This window comes from Teleopsis dalmanni, chromosome 2 (assembly GCF_002237135.1).
Source record: "Teleopsis dalmanni isolate 2A chromosome 2, ASM223713v2, whole genome shotgun sequence".
Classification (NCBI taxonomy): domain Eukaryota; kingdom Metazoa; phylum Arthropoda; class Insecta; order Diptera; family Diopsidae; genus Teleopsis; species Teleopsis dalmanni.
This window is the reverse complement of record NC_051847.1, coordinates 218331862-218354176: the sequence shown is the minus strand read 5'-3', so window position 1 is coordinate 218354176 and position 22315 is coordinate 218331862. Positions and strand designations below refer to the sequence as shown.

General features: G+C 31.1%; 6 protein-coding genes across 8 annotated transcripts in view; 3 read left to right on the top strand and 3 right to left on the bottom strand.

The window, feature by feature from the left end:
* Nucleotide 1: 1 nt before the first annotated feature.
* LOC119676767 lies at nucleotides 2–4239 on the top strand (the record flags this gene model as incomplete). The annotated part of the gene is made up of 7 exons (XM_038088024.1): nucleotides 2–197; nucleotides 267–532; nucleotides 588–1895; nucleotides 1971–2696; nucleotides 2771–3109; nucleotides 3169–3360; nucleotides 3855–4239. Coding segments are annotated over 7 exons (3144 nt in total), but the record flags the coding sequence as incomplete, so codon positions are not given.
* Nucleotides 4240–6377: 2138 nt separating this feature from the next.
* Nucleotides 6378–7650, top strand: LOC119676766 (probable enoyl-CoA hydratase). Its single transcript, XM_038088023.1, has 3 exons — nucleotides 6378–6483; nucleotides 6537–7301; nucleotides 7374–7650. The coding sequence occupies exons 1-3, from the start codon at nucleotides 6378–6380 to the stop codon at nucleotides 7496–7498; spliced, it is 996 nt and encodes a 331-aa protein (XP_037943951.1). The 3' UTR covers nucleotides 7499–7650.
* A 1184-nt stretch (nucleotides 7651–8834) lies between these two features.
* Nucleotides 8835–10185, top strand: LOC119680320 (probable enoyl-CoA hydratase echA8). The gene is made up of 3 exons (XM_038093083.1): nucleotides 8835–9013; nucleotides 9068–9844; nucleotides 9905–10185. The coding sequence occupies exons 1-3, from the start codon at nucleotides 8914–8916 to the stop codon at nucleotides 10084–10086; spliced, it is 1059 nt and encodes a 352-aa protein (XP_037949011.1). The 5' UTR covers nucleotides 8835–8913; the 3' UTR covers nucleotides 10087–10185.
* Nucleotides 10186–10464: 279 nt separating this feature from the next.
* LOC119681207 lies at nucleotides 10465–11724 on the bottom strand. The gene is made up of 3 exons (XM_038094325.1): nucleotides 11658–11724; nucleotides 11304–11572; nucleotides 10465–11234 (listed from the first exon to the last, which is right to left on the bottom strand). Exons 2-3 carry the CDS (start codon nucleotides 11551–11553, stop codon nucleotides 10681–10683), a joined length of 804 nt encoding a protein of 267 aa, XP_037950253.1. The 5' UTR covers nucleotides 11554–11572; nucleotides 11658–11724; the 3' UTR covers nucleotides 10465–10680.
* Nucleotides 11725–14059: 2335 nt separating this feature from the next.
* The window catches only part of LOC119684727 (acyl-CoA Delta(11) desaturase), a 31228-nt gene continuing 22972 nt past the window's right edge, over nucleotides 14060–22315 (bottom strand). For 2 of the 3 annotated variants that reach the window (XM_038098829.1, XM_038098827.1), the window contains exons 2-6: nucleotides 18543–18657; nucleotides 18270–18464; nucleotides 14873–15209; nucleotides 14628–14813; nucleotides 14060–14563 (exon numbers count right to left, since the gene is read on the bottom strand). In XM_038098829.1, the coding sequence (XP_037954757.1) occupies nucleotides 14245–14563; nucleotides 14628–14813; nucleotides 14873–15209; nucleotides 18270–18464; nucleotides 18543–18645 (1140 nt within the window). In that variant the 5' untranslated portion in view covers nucleotides 18646–18657 and the 3' untranslated portion in view covers nucleotides 14060–14244. Of the gene's footprint in view, nucleotides 14564–14627; nucleotides 14814–14872; nucleotides 15210–18269; nucleotides 18465–18542; nucleotides 18658–21941; nucleotides 22025–22315 lie in introns of those variants that run through there. The other variant, XM_038098828.1, reaches the window with a different exon arrangement.
* On the bottom strand, nucleotides 15398–16987 carry LOC119684726. The gene is made up of 2 exons (XM_038098826.1): nucleotides 16419–16987; nucleotides 15398–16357 (listed from the first exon to the last, which is right to left on the bottom strand). The coding sequence occupies exons 1-2, from the start codon at nucleotides 16878–16880 to the stop codon at nucleotides 15500–15502; spliced, it is 1320 nt and encodes a 439-aa protein (XP_037954754.1). The 5' UTR covers nucleotides 16881–16987; the 3' UTR covers nucleotides 15398–15499.

Genomic DNA, 22315 nt, shown 5'->3' with positions numbered 1-22315 from the left:
ATTTGTTTCGCGACCTCCCGTATGTTCCACTCGTTTGCACTGCACAATGATACGACATGATGATGATTCCAATTTAAGTTCCGGTACATGTTATACTCTGTATTTAGAATATTTAGGTGGCTTGGTGCCACTTCTAAAAGGCAAACGTACATCGAAAATACGTCCAGAGTTCGTTATATTTGATCCACAAGTGAACGGTAAAATTTAAATTTAAATCTCTACATATATTTCCTAAACAAAGCATATCCCTTCCCCTTAAATAATAGATTCTTCAGTATTTTTCCAATATTCGCCAGATTCAAAAAGTTCCTCTGGTTCAAGTCAATCTACTACAACGGGTAATAGCGGACGTACTGATTCTTCTGATAGTGAGTATGAAGATCGTTGTCGTGGTTCACCCCGCACACCGCGTAAGCGTAAAATAAGACAGAAAAAACGGCCTACAGGTAATACAGATAGAACTACAGGTTCTGGAGTAACAAATGATCCGGATAGCTTGGATGAACTTGCCTATGTAGACACATTACCCGAGGTAAGCATATTCAAACTTAATTGAAATTAGACATACATTTCCCACTTGATTGCAGGAAGTCAAACTGGTTGAAGTTACCTCAAATATTTGGGGTACTAAATTCAAAATTCATGGACTTGCTAAAACCGTCCCAGCCAATTTAGGCCAAGTAACATATAAAACGTCCCTGCTGCATTTGCAACCCCGGCAAATGACTTTAGTCATAACCGAACTACGCGACGATTTTCCACTTGGGCCCGATCCAAATTTTAATCCAAACCTCTTCTCTGAGGATGAAGATGAAGCTATAGCAGCACACAACGCCAATGGATTAAACAGCAGTTTGCCAAAAAACTCAACAGCTACAAATGAGCCTTTAACAAAACCTCCTAGCATAGCACATCGACGACTCAATGAAAGCGCTCCACCTATAGCACCAATGTCACCTCGACCTAATCGTTTACTGACACGACATAAAAACTCATTAAACGGTAACAATCTTACAGGTAGTATGGGTATGAGTCCATTAGCCAGAGCTGAGTCTTATGATGACGACTCTTCCAATGAACAACTGGAAGCAAATAACAATAGTGCTATTCAAGCTTCAACATCGACTGTTGCTGTACTTCACAATACTACAAATGGTACAACTAATAATAAAATTTCGCGTCCAAAAAATATAACAACAACAACACCTGGTTCTCGTTCTGGACCTGGACCAGGATATAGTAGTTTTAAAAATAATTATAGTCGTTCAAGTTCAAATTCTAGTTGTCAGTCACGTCATGCGATATCACCACTCTATTGTGATGGTTCCGTCCCTACATTACAATCACCAAAAAACGCGGTGGCTCCCACTGATATTATATTTGAACGGCCGGCAGTTTCGGGAGCCGGCCAAACCACTTTAATGTCATATTCATGTAATGCGGATTACGCGAATAATGTAGTTCAAGTTAAAAATGCCATAATGTCCGAACCCATACGATCTGCAAATAGTCATGTTAATCCCGTACCATTAAATCTTAATTTAAATCTAGAACGAATGGATCCAAAAATTAAATCAGTGGCAAATTGTGCGAAAAAACGTGATATACTTTTTATTGATGAAGAGTACCAATCACCTACACAACAAAGTGGTGGCGCAGCAGCTGTTATGCCCGGTACAAGCAATGAAATGCGTATGAAGCGCACGCCAACTGTAGTCTCCATAGCACCGGCCTTACCAGACTCGATAACGCGAAGTTGTAGTGTTGGTTATTTAGACTCAGTGGCAATTACACCGTCCGATGAAGCACTATCAGCGTTACGAAAAGACGCACCTCATAAGCGACTAATATTGGTTGACAACAAAAAAAATCGTAAGAAACGCAGCAATAATGAGGTAAGTAGACATCTAAATAGTTAAAAAATTCAATGAAATAAGAATTAATTATATATAATTATTTTGTAATACTAGGATCTGCGAAAACCTAAGTTACATCAAACAGGCAAATCGAAGAGCTTGGATTCATGCGATTTATTGTTCGCCCAAACAAAACTCTCCAAGAATGACAATGAGAAAGTTTTACAGAAACTGCGTGAAATATCGGAGAGCAGCGCTTGCAGTAGTGCTGCCAATACTCTTTGCTTTAAGTGTCGCAACAATATGAATCCCAACGAACCGTGCAAGCGTTGTCAACGCGCTTTAGGAACAACAACAAAAGATGATATTACTACCTTAGAGATAAGCGCTAAACCGACACCAGTAAAGACAGTTATAAACAAGAACGTACATCTATTTGATAATATCTGTAAACAGCAGTCCCAAAAAATTGAAACACCAGTCAAAAAGCGTTTGGACATAATCACCAGTTTCACCGATAGCCCACTCTTCACACGCAAACACCGTTTCGGGAACTATCGTAACAAAGAAGTGACTAATGGTGAAACAAACGGAGACTCTGCGAACACCACAACCACATCGAACACTTTCAGCTTAGTGAAGCAATTGTCGGAAGTACGCTGGAGACGAAAGGAAGCACAAAATAATGGACAGAACTCAAATCAACAACATACTGCTAATCTGAATCAGACAGCACAACAACAGCAAACACATAGTAACGGATCTAACACAAATGGGAATGGTACTACAATCGAAGCGACACCTGTGGAAACTAAAACGTCCGTTTCTCTTCATACACAAGTACGATATATGTTTAAACGTAAAACCTATATTCTAAAATTCTATGATTTATTTTTTTGTAATTTTTTCAAAAGGCATTGACAACTTTAGAAAATATCATAAGTCGCTTACGTGATCTGGATGAAGGTCGTTTTACGCCACCAGCTTCACCTCAAAGAATGCCACGCAGTTCTCCAGCATCACCTGCCGCCAGTAAAAAGAACAAACGTCACCAAAGTAGTTCGCCTATTAGGAATATACTGAATTCTCCACTACTTAATCGTAGGCAACGCAAAAAACAAACAATTATAGAGAGTTCAGATGATGAGGCTAATTTAACTAATGGATCAGGTGAAGAAAATGGTGGCAACAATGGTTGCAGTAAGCAATACCGTGATTTGGAGACATTTCAAAAGGCACAATTAAGACAAAAGGTAGAACTCAAAGATTTTAATTTCAAAACATTTCTTTTTTTATAAATAATATTGTTTAGTTGAAACGTGGTAAAATTGAACCGAATGGTTTGTCCAATTGTTCCAACCCAGCACCAGTGCGGAGAGAATTTGTTATGCATAATAAAGCGCCAATGTGGAATGAAATGAGTCAAGTATATCAATTGGATTTTGGAGGACGTGTTACACAAGAATCGGCAAAAAATTTTCAAATCGAATTTAGAGGGAAACAAGTGAGTACTTTTATGAAAATATGAATATTTAATAGGAAACTTTAAAAATGTAGTCTATTTATAAATATAAATAATTAATAAGAGCGTATAAAAAATATATCATATTTATAAAAGTATAACTTTAAAATAAATAAACTCTGGGACTCACAAAAAAAATTAAAGAGCTAAAAACGGTAAGAAATGAGGTCCCAGTTATTATAATACCCAATAATTTAATAAAAAAGTACTTGAAATATTTCAGCAATAATATTTAAATATATATATTTATATAGTTTATATTAATACATATTAACCAATTTAAAATTGGACACTAAATTTATCAGATAATTTTTTTTTCGTTCGTAAAAATATATTAGAAGTAATATATTAACATTTTTATAAAATAAATATATTATTAATTTTTATTTATATTCTAAAAAAATTTTATTTATATTCTAAATATTATCTTATTTTATTTCTATCTTATCTATCTTCTTATCTATTATCTATCTTAGGTTATGCAGTTTGGACGTATCGATGGCAACGCCTATACACTGGATTTTCAGTATCCCTTCTCTGCATTACAGGCGTTCGCTGTGGCTTTGGCAAATGTCACTCAACGCTTAAAATAAATACGCTTCCCTTTATGATATTTTAAAATTTCATTCCTATTAAATGTACATAAAGTATCAAATCACAGGAATACAAAAACATTATGAAGTTCACAAAATAAACCAATGGTTGCAAAAATGCTCTCGTGTAAACGCAAAAAAAAATTTTATTTATTTAAAGGACACATTTGCTATATACAATATTCAATCGCCAAGTACCATTTATGCAGTGGTTTAAAGCCAGCTTTTTAATTATTTTTTAAAATAAATTAAAATAAGGATATTTGTAAAAATTATTTTTGCACTTTACACTTTACAATATGTATTTTGTATAATTTTTAATTAATTAAAATTTATATACGGTATGCAACATCTTAATTAAAATATATACACAGAAAGCATTTTTATTTAAATATGATAAAATAATTATGCTATTCAATTATATACAAAATATATATATATATATATAATTTTTAATGTATTTGAATATGGTATGTCTGTAATATAATTTCGTATTTATGTCTGTTTTATAAACATTTTAATAATTAGTATATTTTTCATTGTCCTAGCGAAATTCGTTATTTATTTGTACATATTATATTAATAGTTTAATAATGTTTTATACAATTAGTATAAATTTACTTTAAAAAAATGTGTATTTTTACTTTTTGGTAATAATATTAAAATTAAATATTTTCTGCTTAATTGCAAATATTTTAATTCGATAGTAATAACTAAAGTAAAAACGCTTTTGTTGTAATTTATAAATATTTTTAAATCAATTGAAAATAATACAGAACGTTTTTATGTAGCATAATATTTTTAAATTTAATAAACACTTTTTACTTTTTTGTAGTTAGGCTAAAAATTTTAAATCGTTTTTGTTGTGGAATTCCAAATGGAAAATGCTAAATTTTTAATATTAATAATAAATTTATTTATAATTCATATAGAAAATATTCATAAGCATTTGTTTTAAAGTTCAAAACATATCGTCACATAACGCCCGAAAATATATATTATATAAATAAATGTAATTTATGTGAAATTCATAGTAAAATATTGAAGTGTTTTTTATGGCTTTGGTATGTAAATGACTAGGTAAGTATAAACACTGCAATTTAAATTTTGAAGTGTCAAAAATTATACCTCACGAAAAAAACTTAACTCCAGAAAAATGCTGCTATAACTGCTATTTTATTGGAGTCCTTCTAATAATAAATTGTAGTTGTAATTGTAATCAATTTGAACCATAAAGCAATAGAGACCAATAACTTTTGAATATTTTCAATAAATCTTAATTACTGATCACAATCAATTTATGCATAGTTTCTACTCTAATAACTCTTTAATAATATCTTTAACATTTTAAAGATATAAAGTGAGTGTATGAGGTGAGTCTAAATACCTAAAAACCACTATAGAGCTTCAAAAAAGATACAAAAATAAAATACTTGAATTTAATACAGTAATTATGTGAATTTATTCCACATGACAAATATGTGTCCTAAGTTAAAATAAAATAATAAAATAAAAAATAATATAATAATAAATAAAATAATTATATAAAATAATAAATAAAAAAGTAAAATTCAAAACACAATATTAAAGTTTTTGTTTAATGAATTAATCCTACACACAAAATACCGCTTGCTGTTTACACACTTCTGAGTAAACCTAGCTAACTTACTGTTTATGCTGATTAAGCTATGACCACCAAAGTCAAGTTGTTTACTTAATGAACAATGTTTCCTCTTATAGAAATCATCTAAGATACGACAAACATCACTACACTTATCACTGGTCCTGGTTCTCAATGCATAACCCAGTTCTATGTCGGTCAATGTAAATAAAGTTAAAGAGCGCGTTTAATCGTCCGCCACGTTAAACTCCAACAGACATTCAAATATTTTAAGTGTGAACAGTTGGTTACTGTTAGAGAATTAAAGAATTGCAATGAGATAACATTAGATATAAACGTATACATATATTTAAAGTAATTCTAAGAAAATAAATATTTTAAACTCAATAATAATAGTTAATATAGAAAACTTTACTGTAGAAATGGCATCTTAAAAAAATTAACAAGTCATTAGATTCTATAAAAACACCCAAAAAAATGATATAATAAACTATAATACAATAAATACATATCATATAAAATTCTTCATTTATTATAAAGTCTTCTGTTACAAGTTACAGAATTCAACAAGTTTATGTGGCATGTTATTTAAATGTTTATTTTTCCATTAACAAATCTCACAGCGCGCGAACCTATGTTCAATAATCAAAAAGTTCATGTTCCATGTACTTAGCCGCTGTTTGGGAAATTATTAAATTTCCCAAATCAGCTGTTTGCATACGGAATGTAAACAAAATGCAATTGAAAGAAAATTTGATTGGTGGTAGTTTAATAATATTGGTAAAATGTTAAAATTAGGAAAGAATGTGCATTTTAATATTATAACAAATACACAAAAATATAAACAATTTCTTAGAAATATAAATGTAACATCATATAACAAAGAGAAAGGTATAAGTTATTCTTATTTTAAAAAAATATATATTATTATAATTACGTTATAGAAGAGCCGGTTGCGGAGCCAAATGTAATAATAGAAAAAGATCAAAACATTACCTTAATTGGTCTGAATCGTCCCGAACATCGTAATTCTATAGATTCAGCTACCGCATCACTATTATGTGAAGCTTTAAATAAATTTGAAGCTGATGAAACTTCTCCAGTTGCTGTACTCTATGGAATTGGAGGGTCATTTTGTGCCGGTTATGATGTAAAAGAACTGGAAGAGCAAATAGAAAAAGGCAGCCTAGAGTTTTTATTAAAACGAGACGGTGCTGCAGGTCCAACCCGACGTCACTTACGCAAACCAGTTGTAGCCGGCATTAATGGATTTTGTGTTGGAAATGGTCTTGAATTAGCGTTAATGTGTGATCTCCGTGTTATGGAAGATACTGCTGTAATGGGTTTCTTTAATCGTTATATGGGTGTACCACTTAGCGACGGTGGCACTGTACGTTTAGCAGCATCTGTAGGTTATTCCCGTGCATTGGACTTAATTACAACCGGTAGACGCATAACAGCACAGGAGGCATTAGAACTTGGTTTAATTAATCGTATAGTTACAACGGGCACAGGTCTTGGCCAAGCAGTGAATTTAGCTTGTTCCATAGAAAAATTTCCAAATGCCGCACTGCAACATGATCGAAATACTATGTATGCAAACGTTTATGATAAAAAAGAATTTCGTATTGGTGCACAAAATGAAGTCTTAACTATATCCCACGACGTACTTCAGGAAATGAAGGAGGGTGTCATAAGATTTGAAAAATGTTTGTATTTGTATATATATTTATATAAAAATATATATTTTTTAATTATTATTTTTTTTTTTTTATAAACAGCAAAAGCCAAAGGCTCCAGAACAAAGAGCTGGGATATTAAGCAAAAATTTATACCTGATTGGGAAAAGACAGAAATAGAACATGAAGAGCGTTATGCAAGAGAGAAAAAGAATAAGAATAAATAATGAAATAAAAATTAAATTATAGAATATTATATATTTATAGTTAAGCTTTAAAAAAATTTGTGTTAATACACTCATTTTGGCAATTTTTATGTACCTTTTTTTAAACGTAGTTAACTGTTAGTCTATGGCAAAAATCTATGTAATTCTATTAAAATATACCTATTCTTACATTTTTAATTGTTTTTTATATTTATTTCAGTGATATTAATAATCTTAATAAAATCTAGCAAATACTTTTTTTAAGAGTTTTTATAACCATCATCCTTGTACATGTGGGATTTCTAGTTGAATTGTGTATTGTTCTACATATCATAAATAATTTTTAGACACCAATGGTTGAATTCGTACCTTGTCAATTTTGAAAATCAGAGTCAATGCTTCTTTAGCCTATTGATCCAAAGCAGTACTTGACTTGTGTGGTTAGGTAAGGTTAAGGCGCATGTTGGCAGTTATCAGCACTTCCACTCATAGTGCCCCGTTAGTACTTCAATAAGTACACAAACTGCAGATTTGCTGAAGGCCAAAAGGCCTTTCGTTTAGTTTTTGTCCAACCTAGTTCATAAGGCCCTAGACTTCTCATAGTTTTCGCGGTTAACCCATAAATTATTAGTCACCGCATTAGTAAACTCCTCTATGTTCATAAACAGTTCGCATGTCGTGTTTGTACTGAGAGGTCGGCCTCCCTTATATGCAGTACAGAACTGCTTCTGACCATCTTATCTGCTAGTTCATTCCCTTGAATATTGCTATGTCCAGGAACCCAGGAAAGAGAGACCTTGTGATGTTTGATGCTAATCAGTGTGGCGCGACATCTTAATACAATCTTCGAATTAACTGTTTTGGATTTAATTGCTTTCATTATTTACAAAAATAGTGATATTTCAAAGACGAATTGTATTTAGTTGTATAAAATTGTCCGCTTTTTATCTCGGCTTGAAAGACGCTGCAAGTATCAGGGAGTCGGTAGGACTACCTTATCTGCATATCTTTCGAGAAGATACCTGCTCCCGTGTCACACTCCAACTTTGTGCCATCTGTGTGAATGGTAACTCCAGAGTAAACTGTGACCTGTACATGCCTGACTTATATGTTTAAACTGTATGTATGTTTGGAGGTAGAAGATAGTTTAAAGATTATTAATTTCTGAAATCTATTCAATGTCCTAGAAATAATTAAACAAATCATATTTAATATACATCTATAATAATGAACTATATCGGAGAGCATGAAACATAAATTCTTTTTCACCTCGGCACCCTATATTATTTCAATAAGGTTTTAAAATTTTTCAACAACCCTATGACAGCTGATATATGGTAAACTATTGTGAATTTCATTAAGGCCGGCAACTGTATTGGAATTTACTTCCAAATAATTATTTATATCTACTATATTAATAAAATATTTAACACAATATGTTACGACAAATAGTAAAACAAATAAATAAAAGTTTGGATGTTGCACTTCCATTCGCTCGTTCTATATGCACAACCAGAGAACTGTGGGTGCAAGAAGGTTGTGGTGACATAAACGATATAAATAATTTACAATAAACATTCATATTTTTAGATACAAAGGAAAAAATATCAGAAAAACCTACTATACTACTGGAAAAAGATAACAACATAACTTTAATTGGCCTAAACAGACCAGAACAAAGAAATGCAATTGATGCAGTTGCAGCAGCCAAATTATGTGAAGCGTTTAATGCATTCGAAGCAGATGAAACATCACCTGTGGCTGTGCTGTATGGAGTTGGTGGATCATTTTGTTCCGGATTTGATATATTAGATTTAGCTACAGAAGACAGAGAAGACATCAGTATGGAAATGCTAATGACTCAAGAAGGATCTGTTGGTCCAACAAGAAGATTTATAAGTAAACCTGTTGTATGCGGCATAAGTGGTTATTGCGTAGCTGGTGGTATGGAACTGGCTTTAATGTGCGATTTACGCGTTATGGAGGAAACAGCAATTTTAGGTTTCTTCAATCGACGTTTTGGTGTGCCTGTTATAGATGGTGGTACTGTACGTTTACCCGCTATGATTGGATTTTCAAGAGCCTTAGATTTAATATTAACTGGACGACAAGTGAATGCTGATGAAGCGTACAAAATGGGTATTGCGAATAGAATTGTTCCAACCGGAACATCTCTGGGTAAAGCAATGGAGCTAGCAACTACTCTGTCCAGATTTCCACAAGGCGCACTTAGACATGATCGTAATTCATTGTACTCTGCAGTTTTCGGTGCTATTAACTTTAATCAAGCCGTACAAAATGAAATTATGTATACATCAAAGGACATAATAGATCAAATGCAAGAAGGCATCAAATGGTTCAATAGAAGTAAGTAATTGGAAACAGAAATTATTTATTTATAATTTATTATTTAAATTTTACAAACAGCTTTTAAAAGCGATACTACATATTCTTGGATGAAACGCGAAATGTCTATGGCGGACTGGGATGATGAAAGGGTAGCCGCCGAAGCTTCTAAGCTAGAACAATCGAAACAAGCAGAAAAAGCTAGACAGATAGAAGCGGAAAAAACTAAGAAAGATGAACAGAAAAAACCTAAGGAAGAATAATTTTTTGTACACATGAATATTTTTACTTGTTGCGCTTCTCATGCTTTAAAAATACGTTTCTAATTTACTTAAAAAATAATATTATTTTGTTAAAATGGATTATAAATAACAATTAATATATGTTAAACTAAATATGTGATTTTTTTCACAAAAATGAAATTTTTATAATGCAAATTTCTTACTACTATGATTGGAAAATGTTTATTCCATTTAGATTTTCTTTCTGAGCGTTGATTACTTTCATCGTAAATATATTAGTTTATTTTGGTAATCATATGGAAATGTTCCAACGCAACAATAACTACTGCATAATTTTTATTGAAATTATTTCAATTCTAAGATTTTGTTTTATTTTTAAATGTTTTATAATAAGAGTTTCTAGTTTATACATACATCATTTTCTTACATATAATGTATTCTTTTTCTTTTATGTTAATTATAATAAATTCCTTCGTATTAAACAATATCAAAAAAAAGACAGTGAAAAAGTATACACAGATTCTTACACCATTTAGTTCACAAGCATAGAGTATGCTTTAAAATAACTACATGGTTTAGGGCACTTAGGTCAGTTTAAGTTGCTTTAATCCGTTACTATATAACAATGTTATCTGCATATAATGCATCCTCAGTTGCTTCTCTCACCATGTCTCTCCACATTTCAATCTCGGCTTGTAATTGTACAATTCTCTTCTTTAATTTTGTAATTTCCTGACTTTTCACTTTATTTAAAGTTCGTTCTTTCTCAGTTTCTTTTTTGTAGAAATCGCAATTATTACAATATCCACGGTTTGAACTGTTATTTACATCTTCACTTATTTTTGGATCTTCCAATTGCTCACAGTCTACTATGTCTATTTCTTGTTCCTTTTTGAACAGAACTTCGTGTTGCTTTGGAAATGCATTGCATTTAAGTTTATTTTCCATAATCATATGTGGTTCAAAGTGCTCGGCACATATGAACAACGGGGAAGTTTGAGATTCACTTTCCATACCACAAGCCTTAATCCACTCCAATCTTTTTTGGTCATCTTGTGGAAATGAAAACAAAGTATTAGGTGGCTCTGTTGCTGGACAAGCTTGTATAGCGCACTTGCGTATATTTGAATCTGGGCTTTCGCAGTAAGGATTAGTAGCAACTGAATGATCTATTAGAATAATATAAAAAGCAAAATAAAGGTATTAATAGTTTATAGTTTTACCAAAGATAGTTTTACCTAAGTTTAATGTTGGTTGCGCTCCAAATTTCAATCTTCTTCTCACACGGTGCATGTCGTCGAAATGTCGACTGCATATACGCGCTGTGCTGCGAACTTTTGCTGTAGGAACACCAATATTTTTACACCATAAATCTTTTTCTTGAGAGTCTTCTGGAAATTTGTGAAGTTGGATTTCTTTTTTATTGCGTCCTGGACAATTCCGAACAATGCAACATACGTGATGCTTCATTATACGTGGTTTACTCATGCTTGTGTTAAATAATTCACTAATAAAAATAAACTTTCGAATGTTATTATCTTTAACATTTACACAAACAAAACAGCAAGCAGGAATACAGCAATATTATTCACCTTTTATTTAATTTTTTAAGAATTTAAATTGCTACATGTAGTGCGTTCGAACATAGTAAAAGAAAACAAAACATAAATATTATTGTAAATATTTTGTCAGAGATAATTTAAGAATATTAGACAATACGACGCTTATATGCACATTTGGTACGCCGTATAGCAAGTGGCGCTGTAGATTTGTATGCTCACAAAATTCAAGTAGGTGTCACATGGAAACTGTATATTTTTTATTTATAAGTGTGTATGCATGTCTGCTGTATGCCTATGTATGTATCTTCCCCCTGCGGATGAGGGGTTAGAATATTCTAGTGGTAGGCATGCTTGTCGGAAAAGGCGACTAAAATCCCGTTGCTATGCCGACACTCTCTTAAAGTGTATATGGTATTAATTGATACGGCACTTGTGACACCCGACCGGAGGTGTAAGTCTGATACAACGGGGGTCAGGTGCCTACAGCTTCGGCTGTTCTGGTCAAGTACTGATTTGCATAGTCATAGTGGCTGTGGTTGGTACTTATACTTTCGCGTTAAGAATGATCGATATTTGTTTATAATTCATTCGGAGTGGAGTTGCATATTCACCACCGAGTGCTGAGACCCAAAGACGAACAGAGGTATTGGAAGGCCTCTTCCTTACAAAGGAGGAAGTTATTGCGCAAAAACACATTAATTCATTTGGAACTGGCGGAAACTTATTAGAATTTCCAATGGAGCGTTTATCAGCGCATTATCTTAATGCATGGTTTCATGGCAGGTACCCGCGCTAAACAACACTGTTACTATATGTCTATGTAAATACGTGTATAATCCACCAGTTGAAAATATTTGTAATGTGTGAGCATAAGATAATTACTGTGTCAATAACTGTTCTAGTCTAATTGAGGTCAGAACATAGTCATGTGCTAAACAGTTGCCTGCATTGCAGCTCTACCCCAATTATGGCACATATCTGTTTTTATGCTTTAATACACATACTAACTTAAGTCTAATTGATCTTTGACTCTGTTTCATTGAAGTGACTACGTTTCAGTTTTAAAGCAGGTTAGGTTTAATTAAAATCCCAAACACTTTCCTTATTTTCTGTATTTGTTGATTCTTTCATTTCATCTGCCATATTGCACTCCAAGGTTGATCACAACACAACAAAACCAACAAATGTCAAATATAAATATATTTGAGGAATTAATACAGTTGGCTTGTCGGAGCTTACAAAAATAAACAACTAAACACTCGAGCATGTCAAGTGACCTTGGGTTGGCAGGATTGAAATCCTGGTTGACGTGTGGTCAACAAGTACACCAAATAAGAAATCGGCTATTTGATGTGAGCGGGTTTAGGATATTACTTTGGATGGCAGTTATTAACAACGGAAACTGTACTCCATGGTCCCATCTCAATCTAGAAATAGATTTAACGTAGCAACTGATGTTGCTGCAACTTTAGATTTATGGGAAACTGTATATAGCTATCTAGTGGGTGGGAAAGAAGTTACCGGTATGGAGAAGTATGGGTTGGCATTGTTTGGAAAGGGACTACAAACCGTTGACGACGGTGGGGAGTCTCTATTTAGGAAAGTTGTTGAACAAGCTTTAGATAGGGTTTCAGCGACGGAGGTGGCACAATATATCACAACTGTTACACCTAAGAAATACTGGATTCCTGCTTATAGTAATGCCGTAGGTAGAACAGTTTCAGGAAAATGTTGTCGATCCGCTTGGATAACGGTAAGATTTGTATAATACCATAAGGAAGTAAAATATTTTAGCAAAACATCCTAAAAGAGAACAAAATAAACAATGGCGTTTTTTTAATAATTTATTTATTTATTGATTTGTTTCAATAATAATCAATACAGTTAATGTTGTATTATAAAGTTAAAAAAAACAGTATATTTCACTTTTAGGTATTACTTAACAATTCGTATGCGATAATAATATATATATGTATATATATTTTATTTTTTTATAATTAACATATTTAATATTTCTTTAAATACTAATTTCCCTTTTTATTTGTAATTCATCTGCTTTCTTTCAATTTGAAAAGTATGTATTTGCATTTCAAAACTATTTGTTTTTAAATTAATAATGGTTTTAATTTTGTGTTTTTTTTGTTTTTTGAATGTGCAAAAAATGTGTATTTTGGTTTGAAATAATAAAAAAATGTATTATTTAACAGATTATGTGCCAGACATAGAGCATAGCTACTTATACTAAATTGTTCTTACAACTGAAGTTTTAAAAACCGTTTATAAAATTTAGAGAAGAACGTAAATTACTGGTTTCCAGTTTGTTTATAAAAAAGAAATTCCAGAGCTTAGCTTAACACAGACCTCGCGTAGTTATTTTCTTCAAATATTTTACTTTTAAGTTTATGAATATTAAAAAGAAAAAAGATGGAGCATTATTTAAACAATTATTTCTTTAACAAGTGTAATGGTTTTCAGTTTCTAATTGCTATTTTGGATAACACTTTTATTCACTATTTTAAGTAAATTAAAATAGACATTTTTGCATGAATACCTAACAGTATTTTGAATCAATTTACTTTTAACGCTCCCGTCCCGTCCCATACACTTCGGTTATAATTTATTCTTTTTTTTGATGCGTTATCAAAGCATTATCAATTTCTTCTTTGAGTTGATCCTGATCGCCCCATCCCCATGTAGCATGGGATCCATCACCAGTACGTCTTACACGTTTTTCAATAATGTCGGGTGATACGCTCTTCAAGTCATAAGCCCAACCAATTTTGGCAAAGAAATCAATAAAAGCGGTTGTCAAGTTCAATGAATAATCACCGAATTCTGCGGTTTTGTAATCCCATGGGAACACATGATGATAGTTATGCCATCCCTCGCCAAAAGCAAATGCAGCAACTGAGCGATTTTCCGCTGGATTAATATGCCTTTAAATAAATATTAATATTAATAGATGTACTCATTCAGTTTAGCTTTGTATCAAAATATTACCTGTCATATGGTTTACCGCCAAATTTATGTGCAGCACTGTTTACTAACCAAGTTACATTCAAGATAAAACACCAACGGAACATTGTGGCAACAAACCATGAGTTCAGGAAGCTTTCGTTCCAGTAATACATTGGTATTGTGGTTGGAATGATGAAGCAAGCTAATGGCATTATCAGCATATAATATCTATAATATATATGTGTATTTATATTAAAATAACAAAATTATATGAGTTTATTGCTTACTTCTTTTGGAACATTAAAATGGGATCAGCACGCAAATCAGATAAGTCCATACCTTTTCCCTTGGCCTTTACTTCAGGATGTTTCTTACAAAGTAACCAACCAATATGAGAGAAGAAAAAGCCACGCGTTGCATTATGTGGATCAGCGTCGGTTTCGGAGAATTTATGATGTACTCGATGATCACGGGCCCAATGATAAGCAGCATCTTGGAAGGCAATAGTATTAAAAATCATCAACATGAGTCGCAGCGGCCATTTAGCTTTATACGAACGATGTGCCCATAATCTATGAGCACCAGCTGTTATACCTAAGCCGGATACAACGTATAAGAAGAAAGCTGCAAAATACAAGTAATGTATTGATTTCGATTAAGAACTAAGTTATTATATTATATTAAAATATGTTTGGCTAAATACAAAATAATTAAGAGACTTGTAACATTCAATTAAATACAACGGATATATGTGATTCTAATATAATTTTGTACACCTTTATTAATTATATTCTAATATTATATTATTATTAATAAAATATTAATAAAATAACTTATCCATGATCCTTTTGATACTTCCATATGTTTTTATAATGATTGATTTATACATAAGATTTTGATGGTACCATTTACTTCTATCTAACATATTTCAAAATTATGTTATCACAGCTATGGTAATCTTCAGAACTGCTCTCTGAGTATTGATTACAATTTTCCAAATTACCACCCGAAGAAGGTGATTGAGTTTTGCTGCCTGAAGCAGATGGTTGGGTTTCCTTTATACTTGAAACTTGATCAGATGTGATTTCCTCCTTCATGGTTTCACATTGCGCTTCTAAATTGCTCTGTGAAATGGTTGCTTCAGTTTTATCTACTCTTGTGCTAAGATTTAAACTTGCAGTTTCATTTCTATTGGAAACATATGTTGCCATAAGTAATGGTTCTTGTTCATGTTGGCCAAATAAATCCTTTTCTTTCTCTGCTCTAAATTGTGCTTCAAAATCGCTGTGAATGGTAGAACTGGTACTTTCCCATATATATTCTGCAGCATCTAATGTAGGTTGTTGGCAAATTATATCTTTCTTCTCCTCTACTTCCGTTTGAAGTAGAGGAGGTTTTTCTTGAGTTTCAATTTCATTTATGCAACAACCATAAGAAGATGATGGAGTTTGTTTTATTATACGAGGACCTGCAAATCTCTTAATGCCATGTGGCATTCTTGCCAGTTCAGCAGAGGTAGCTAAACGAACCCCCCCATGGTGACTATATCTACTTGTTCCTCTCATTCTCCGGTAATTTCGCTCATTTCTTGTATGATTATTATAAATCTGGTCCATAGCTCTTCTATAACGCCGTTCACGTTCAATCCTTCTTCTGTCATTATAATAATATTCATCACGTAGTCTTCTTCGTAGGCGTTGAATTTCATAATCCGATAAAGTCGAAAGTGAGTCCTCGTCATCACTCAGCTCCATATAATCGTATTGTCCCATCTACATAAAACATGTATTTTTATAAAAAAATTTAATGCTTTTAATAGTATTAGTAACTTACATATGTACTACTACTATTTAAACTAGATTTGAAAGATATGTCATCAAAATATATCTCTTCCAATCTTCTTTGCTGAGGTAAACGTCTCCAATCATTTCTTTCGTTTGCAGGACCCTCAGTCCACTGATAACTCCTCTTTCCTCTTGGAACAAATATATTCTGGTTAAATAAATTGTCCTGTTCCGGACTACTTTGTAACAGGGTTTGTCTCGAATCGCAATGATAACTAAAATGATGTGGACGCATTTCTGAAACAATACTAAGGTTTTCCATATTCCTAAGCGATTTTCTTATAACATTTGCAAGTCTCGGCACAGGTACTAATCTTTTCATTTGAAAACGTACTCTATCAATTATTTCCTTCTCTTTTATCGGAGTTCCCAGCGGCTTACCCGATGACAAGTAATGCATGGCGGACAATACATGTCTGTTCACCTTCTTTGGAATATTATAACAATCCATTGTAGTTAAATTATGTCCAACTAATAATTCACTTTACAAGGATTGACACACAATTTTGATTTTAACAAAATGTTTTTGAAACGCAATATACTTTCAAATTTTTTATTTGATATGAATAAAATTTAATTTTGAATTACATTTAAATTTATACAAAGCAACTTAGATGAGTTCTAAAAATTTAGCTTGTTGACGTTAATTAGTCTAAGGATTTAGAATTCCATCGTAACTATATGTTACGTAGGTTGTTTTTATTGTTATCTAAAGTAAGCTGTAGAGCAGGTAATACGCGAAAACATAGCTTGGAATGGAGTGTGCGGAGGATGACATAAAACAGGACAAGATTGATCGTGAGAGATAGGATAAGGGCGCGAGTGGCTGTTAATTGAAATTAGCCTGGGTCGAGAATAGTTAGGGTTTTGATCAATTTTACGCAGTTAGTGATTTGTGTTTTCAGAGTATATAACATATGGACGCATACAATGTAAATGCTGAAGACTTGATCTCATAGAAGTTGAACATTCACAAAGAATGTGTTCTCAGCTTTCAATATCAGTTGGATTAATCCAATTCTTTGATATTCCTTTTGATGGGATAAGAAATTGTTTACAGGTATACTTTGGTCTACAATATTAAGTCAGTGATCTGTACATTTCTCCCCATTTCCTGATGGTATGTAAAACCCGAACTTAGGTACATGTTAAAAATCAATCAAATAACTTTTTTTTAAGTAACTATTGAGCAGAAGACTATGTCTTCACCTAAGTGCAGTAAGAACAGTACGTCGGACGTCGCTATTTTTTGGGGAAAGATATATTGTTTATATATATTGAAATATTAGTCTATTACTTTATATAAAAAATGATTTGATTTTGTTTAAGTTTTAAGCACATTGTATCATTTAATTCTATTAACAAAAACGTAATATAGAAATATTTTTATAATTATTTTTAAATAGTTAATACTGCGTAAAAAGAAAAGAATATGAAAACAAAAGAAATATAAAATTTAAATCAATCTTATCTCTGGCTAAATTGTTTGAACTCGAACTTAATAGCAAAAAGAGACATAAAGGCACATTTTAAGTGTCTGCATGCAGTTAGGTTATCGCCATGGGTTCGCGAAAATATGTTTGTCGAAACTAACCTAAAGAGTTCAAATTTTATAATTTCAAAAGATTTTATAATGGTGAGGTAGCGTTTTTAATATACATACAGATATCATATACAAATTAAAATTTTCTATATAAGACAAGGTGTAAATGACAACAATCACAACTGCGACATAGAAAATATCATCATGAATATTTTTACAAGATTTTGTTAATTTATAATTATTTACAATTTTAAGCGTACAACTAGAAAACAAAATTGTAGTTAATTTTTCGCTTACCAAAACCAATAGTTTGCCATTTGGCTGACGTGATTAACAACCAAGCTCCGTACAAAGCTGCGAGATGTAGATACCCAAAGGCAATTATATTTCGCCAAACTAACTTCAGTTTTCGTTTTTCTGCTTTTTTTAACTTTTCAATGTCTTTGACCAAACCACCATCAATAGTTTCGGCATCATATTCGAAAAGAACGCCTAGCATTTACAAAAAAAAAAGAACACATCGAATAACAGGTTACGCTTAGAAGGTAAAATAGTGTGAGTTCCACTTACCAGTCGACGATTCGTGTAAATTCTTTGGGTTTCCATTTGCGGCTACAGTTGCAGCCAAGGAATCTGTTATAGATTGTGAGTTGGGTACTGCGTTTGGTGGCATATTGCTCTAATACTGAAAATAAAAAATAAATAAATTTGTTTAGTGATTGTAATAAAAAGCTATCCATATGATTATATACGTATATGTCAGTATATATTTAAAGAAGTACACATTTAAGAAAATTATACAGATGAAGGCATCATTTATTTAGTCTTGACCTGCTGCTTTTTATGTTAAACCTTGCACATGTTATTAACATTTTTTTTAAAGAGTTTTAAATGTGAAGAGACAAACACTTAAAGCTGAAGTCATTAATGAGCGCGTTCTTCTGGTATTGTTAGTGTAGATGTTTATACTTATATACACATAACTAATTATGTTATTTAGGTGATTATTCTTTTTTAATAAAACTACTTAACAATCGCTAGATCTCTAATATAAAAAAAACAGCAAAAGCTTTACACCTATTTTATCGTATACATTTTATATGTATAGATGTTGTTACCCTCTTGAGTATTCAAAATATTTATTAAGAATATATATTACAGATCTCTAGTATTAGAAACTTCGAAAGTTTTACAACTACATACATACATGTGATGTTGCCCTATGAAATGTTTCATATATATAAAAAAATATATACTTTTTTTAAAGTAATTAAAGATTATATTTCAATTTTATTAATAAAACTTAATAAAATTGAATTAAATACCTAAAAAAATTGATATTTTTGACGAAGTGAAAAACCGGAACCAAACTAAGAAAAAATATATTGGTTTAAAACTGTACAGTTAGGAAGCTGGTTATTCAGGCCGTTAATTTCAGTGACAATTCATTTGTTAATTAAGATAATATATTGAATAAAAATATAAATGTGCTTAGACAATTGGAAATGTGCTACACATATTTTTAAAAAAATTCTAACATGATACTTATAAGATTTTAGAATGGTTGAAATTGGTATTAAGAATACTTAAATTTCAATGTACATATATGAGACTGGTATTGCTGTTGATCCACTTTATCTGAACTTCTTAAATCAAAAGATGCAATCCAGTTTCTGGCTGTTTTCTTTTTTTAGTATAATTTCATACTACTTATGTATTAATTATTTACAAATTTTAATTTACTTGCATAAATTTAGAAAAGAACTAAGGCACGCAATGAGTTTGGTGATATGTTCCCACCACATATAGAGGAATATCTGTATTTTTTGCACTCTACCTAATTTTAAACAAGAGATACTAATAATAAACACAATGGAAAATCATTTTTATAAACAAATACTCTATTCATACAAAGATGCCATCATGATTGTCTCATGATGGATAAAATAGACTATAATAAATGACAAACAAACTAGACCAATTAAACTACAGGAACTTACAGACAGGAAAAATAAAATATAAAAATTATTTAATACTTCAAATTTTAATTTAAAAGATTTATAATCCTCCAATCTAAAATGTGTTTAATCCTTCAATTTGCAAAATTTTTAATTTTTCAACTTTAAAGATTTTTAATCCATTAAATTAAACGGAGTGTTATTTAACTCCTATAATCCTTTAAGTTATAACCCTTCAATATAAAATGTGTTTAATCCTTGAAAGATTTTTAATCCATCAAATTAAAAGGACTTAATACACTTATAGTTGAGTATAGTTTCTAATATACCAGAAATAATAACTCATCTCAGACACTAAAAATTTAAGTACCTAAAGCATATATACTTTTTTAGGGTTTTGTCCAATTATAACTCAATTTTGTTTAATGATTTTATATATATTATATTGGATACTATTTTTTATTAATGTCCATTGTTTTTTTTAGTATGGCGCCCAGACCTTCAATTGGAGTGCCATCACTTATTGTAATAATTTAAATAATTAATCACTGAAATATACTCTTCTAGCAAAAAATGCAATTAGTAAAGTCCTTGGAATAAATTCTATGCTAGAAATCTAAATTGTGAGGGAAGCAAAATATGATTTAAAAAATATAGAGTCAAGGTCAAGGTTTATCTGCAACAATGCCTTAAAACGTAGAATTAATAAAATTGCGTAGTTTAAAAAAAATAATAGTTTATATATTTTTTTTCTTTTTCATAAATTTTATCAATTATATTAAACGCATTTTCATGGTTTCATGTGTACTTCAATGAAATAATGGGGTCTTCCATGTTGACAAAGAAAACAATTAAAATGTAGTATAACAACAACACAACCCACTCCAATGTGCAACAAGATTCAGGAAAAAAACTAAGGCGCCACGGCTGAACTTCTCAATTTCATGTCAGTTTTTTTTTTTTGGGGCCAAAACAAAAATCAATAATTATTTTTGCCCTTGTTGAAGGATTTTTTTTTACTTTTGGCAGTATGTAGTATGTCAGCCGGTCGATGGTCTTCAAAAGGACATATGTAGAATATGTGGATATTTAACCCATATCCACATATGAAAATGAAAACTACTTTGTAAATTAATATTTACTAATATTTAATTAAGTTCGTATCAAGTCAAAAGGTGAACTAATCAAATATTCAATGCTTATGGTGTATTATTATAACAATGGATGAATAGGAAGAGGAGGAGAAATTATGGATTTGAAAAAAATACAAGTAATCCGATATTAATAATTAATATAAAGCTATAATTAAGGCAACAAATAATATGTCAACAAAAACAATAAGTATTTGTAAATATGATAATATTATTATGTGATGTATTTCATTAAATATTCTTTAACAAAATTTATATTGTCAATGTTTATTTATCCTAGACTGAAAAGGATTGGCTTTTTATTATAATTTCATAAAAATTTTTAATTAACTAATTTGTATTTATTATCCTCTTCTTCAAATTTATCAATATTTGAAAGCTGTTCACATTGTGGTAGGAAGCCACCAACATCACATGCTTGGAACGTGATACTCCAAATTACATGCCGTCATTTCACATATACAGAAAACAGAAAAACGGACTAACAAAAAAAAAACCCCTATCACATCATTCCACCGACATTATTAGGAAAATGCACAAAAACAAATTTATATTTCCTTTCGGTTCTTATGAAGTCACGTAGACAGAAATATACACTTTTTTCCATAATCTCTTCTAATTTTAAGTTTTTGTTTATTTTTTTTTTATATTAAAAATCCCACGAAACAAACTAAATTAGCAACGCAGCTTCAGTTCATATAACGACACAAAAACAAAAAAGGATTTTTTTTTAGTAAAATTGAATAATTTCCTTAATTAAATGCGTTTTTGTAAACACATTATATTTTGCTATTTGAATATTAATATTCAAAAAGTTTTATTTATTATAACAAATAAATAAATAAATATTTAACACTAACCACACTTCAATTTTTAAACTAGATTATTATCTTTCTTTTTCTTCTCCTCCTCCGCACTTGGGTTCACGTTGACTGAAAATTCAATACTGAACAGTGCGTAAACTCCTCTTGTGCAAAAGACTACAATCCAGCTGAAATGTTTGCAAATTTCGGCTCTCGTTAAAATTGTGCTCAATTTTTTGCAAAAACGGTAGAAACGACAAAATATAAAAGCGGAGCAGAGTAAACTTTATTGAGATAGGGCTCTTCTAAACTTTATTTTGCTGTAATTGATGTGAGACACTTGAAATAATTTTAAAAAATCTTATATTAATTTATATATATATGTTTATAAAAATTAAATAAAAATATACTACATTATATTTAAATTAACT

Bases quoted from the DNA above. Each gene is read 5' to 3' on its own strand.
- LOC119676766 (XM_038088023.1), top strand. From the start codon at position 6,378: ATGTTAAAATTAGGAAAGAATGTGCATTTTAATATTATAACAAATACA. The intron at 6,484-6,536 runs GTATAAGTTATT...ATTACGTTATAG, and splicing joins ATCATATAACAAAGAGAAAG to AAGAGCCGGTTGCGGAGCCA. The intron at 7,302-7,373 runs GTTTGTATTTGT...TTTTATAAACAG, and splicing joins TGTCATAAGATTTGAAAAAT to CAAAAGCCAAAGGCTCCAGA.
- LOC119680320 (XM_038093083.1), top strand. From the start codon at position 8,914: ATGTTACGACAAATAGTAAAACAAATAAATAAAAGTTTGGATGTTGCA. The intron at 9,014-9,067 runs GTTGTGGTGACA...TCATATTTTTAG, and splicing joins AGAACTGTGGGTGCAAGAAG to ATACAAAGGAAAAAATATCA. The intron at 9,845-9,904 runs GTAAGTAATTGG...TTTTACAAACAG, and splicing joins CATCAAATGGTTCAATAGAA to CTTTTAAAAGCGATACTACA.
- LOC119681207 (XM_038094325.1), bottom strand. From the start codon at position 11,553: ATGAGTAAACCACGTATAATGAAGCATCACGTATGTTGCATTGTTCGG. The intron at 11,235-11,303 runs GTAAAACTATCT...TTATTCTAATAG, and splicing joins GCAACCAACATTAAACTTAG to ATCATTCAGTTGCTACTAAT.
- LOC119684726 (XM_038098826.1), bottom strand. From the start codon at position 16,880: ATGGATTGTTATAATATTCCAAAGAAGGTGAACAGACATGTATTGTCC. The intron at 16,358-16,418 runs GTAAGTTACTAA...TGTTTTATGTAG, and splicing joins TAAATAGTAGTAGTACATAT to ATGGGACAATACGATTATAT.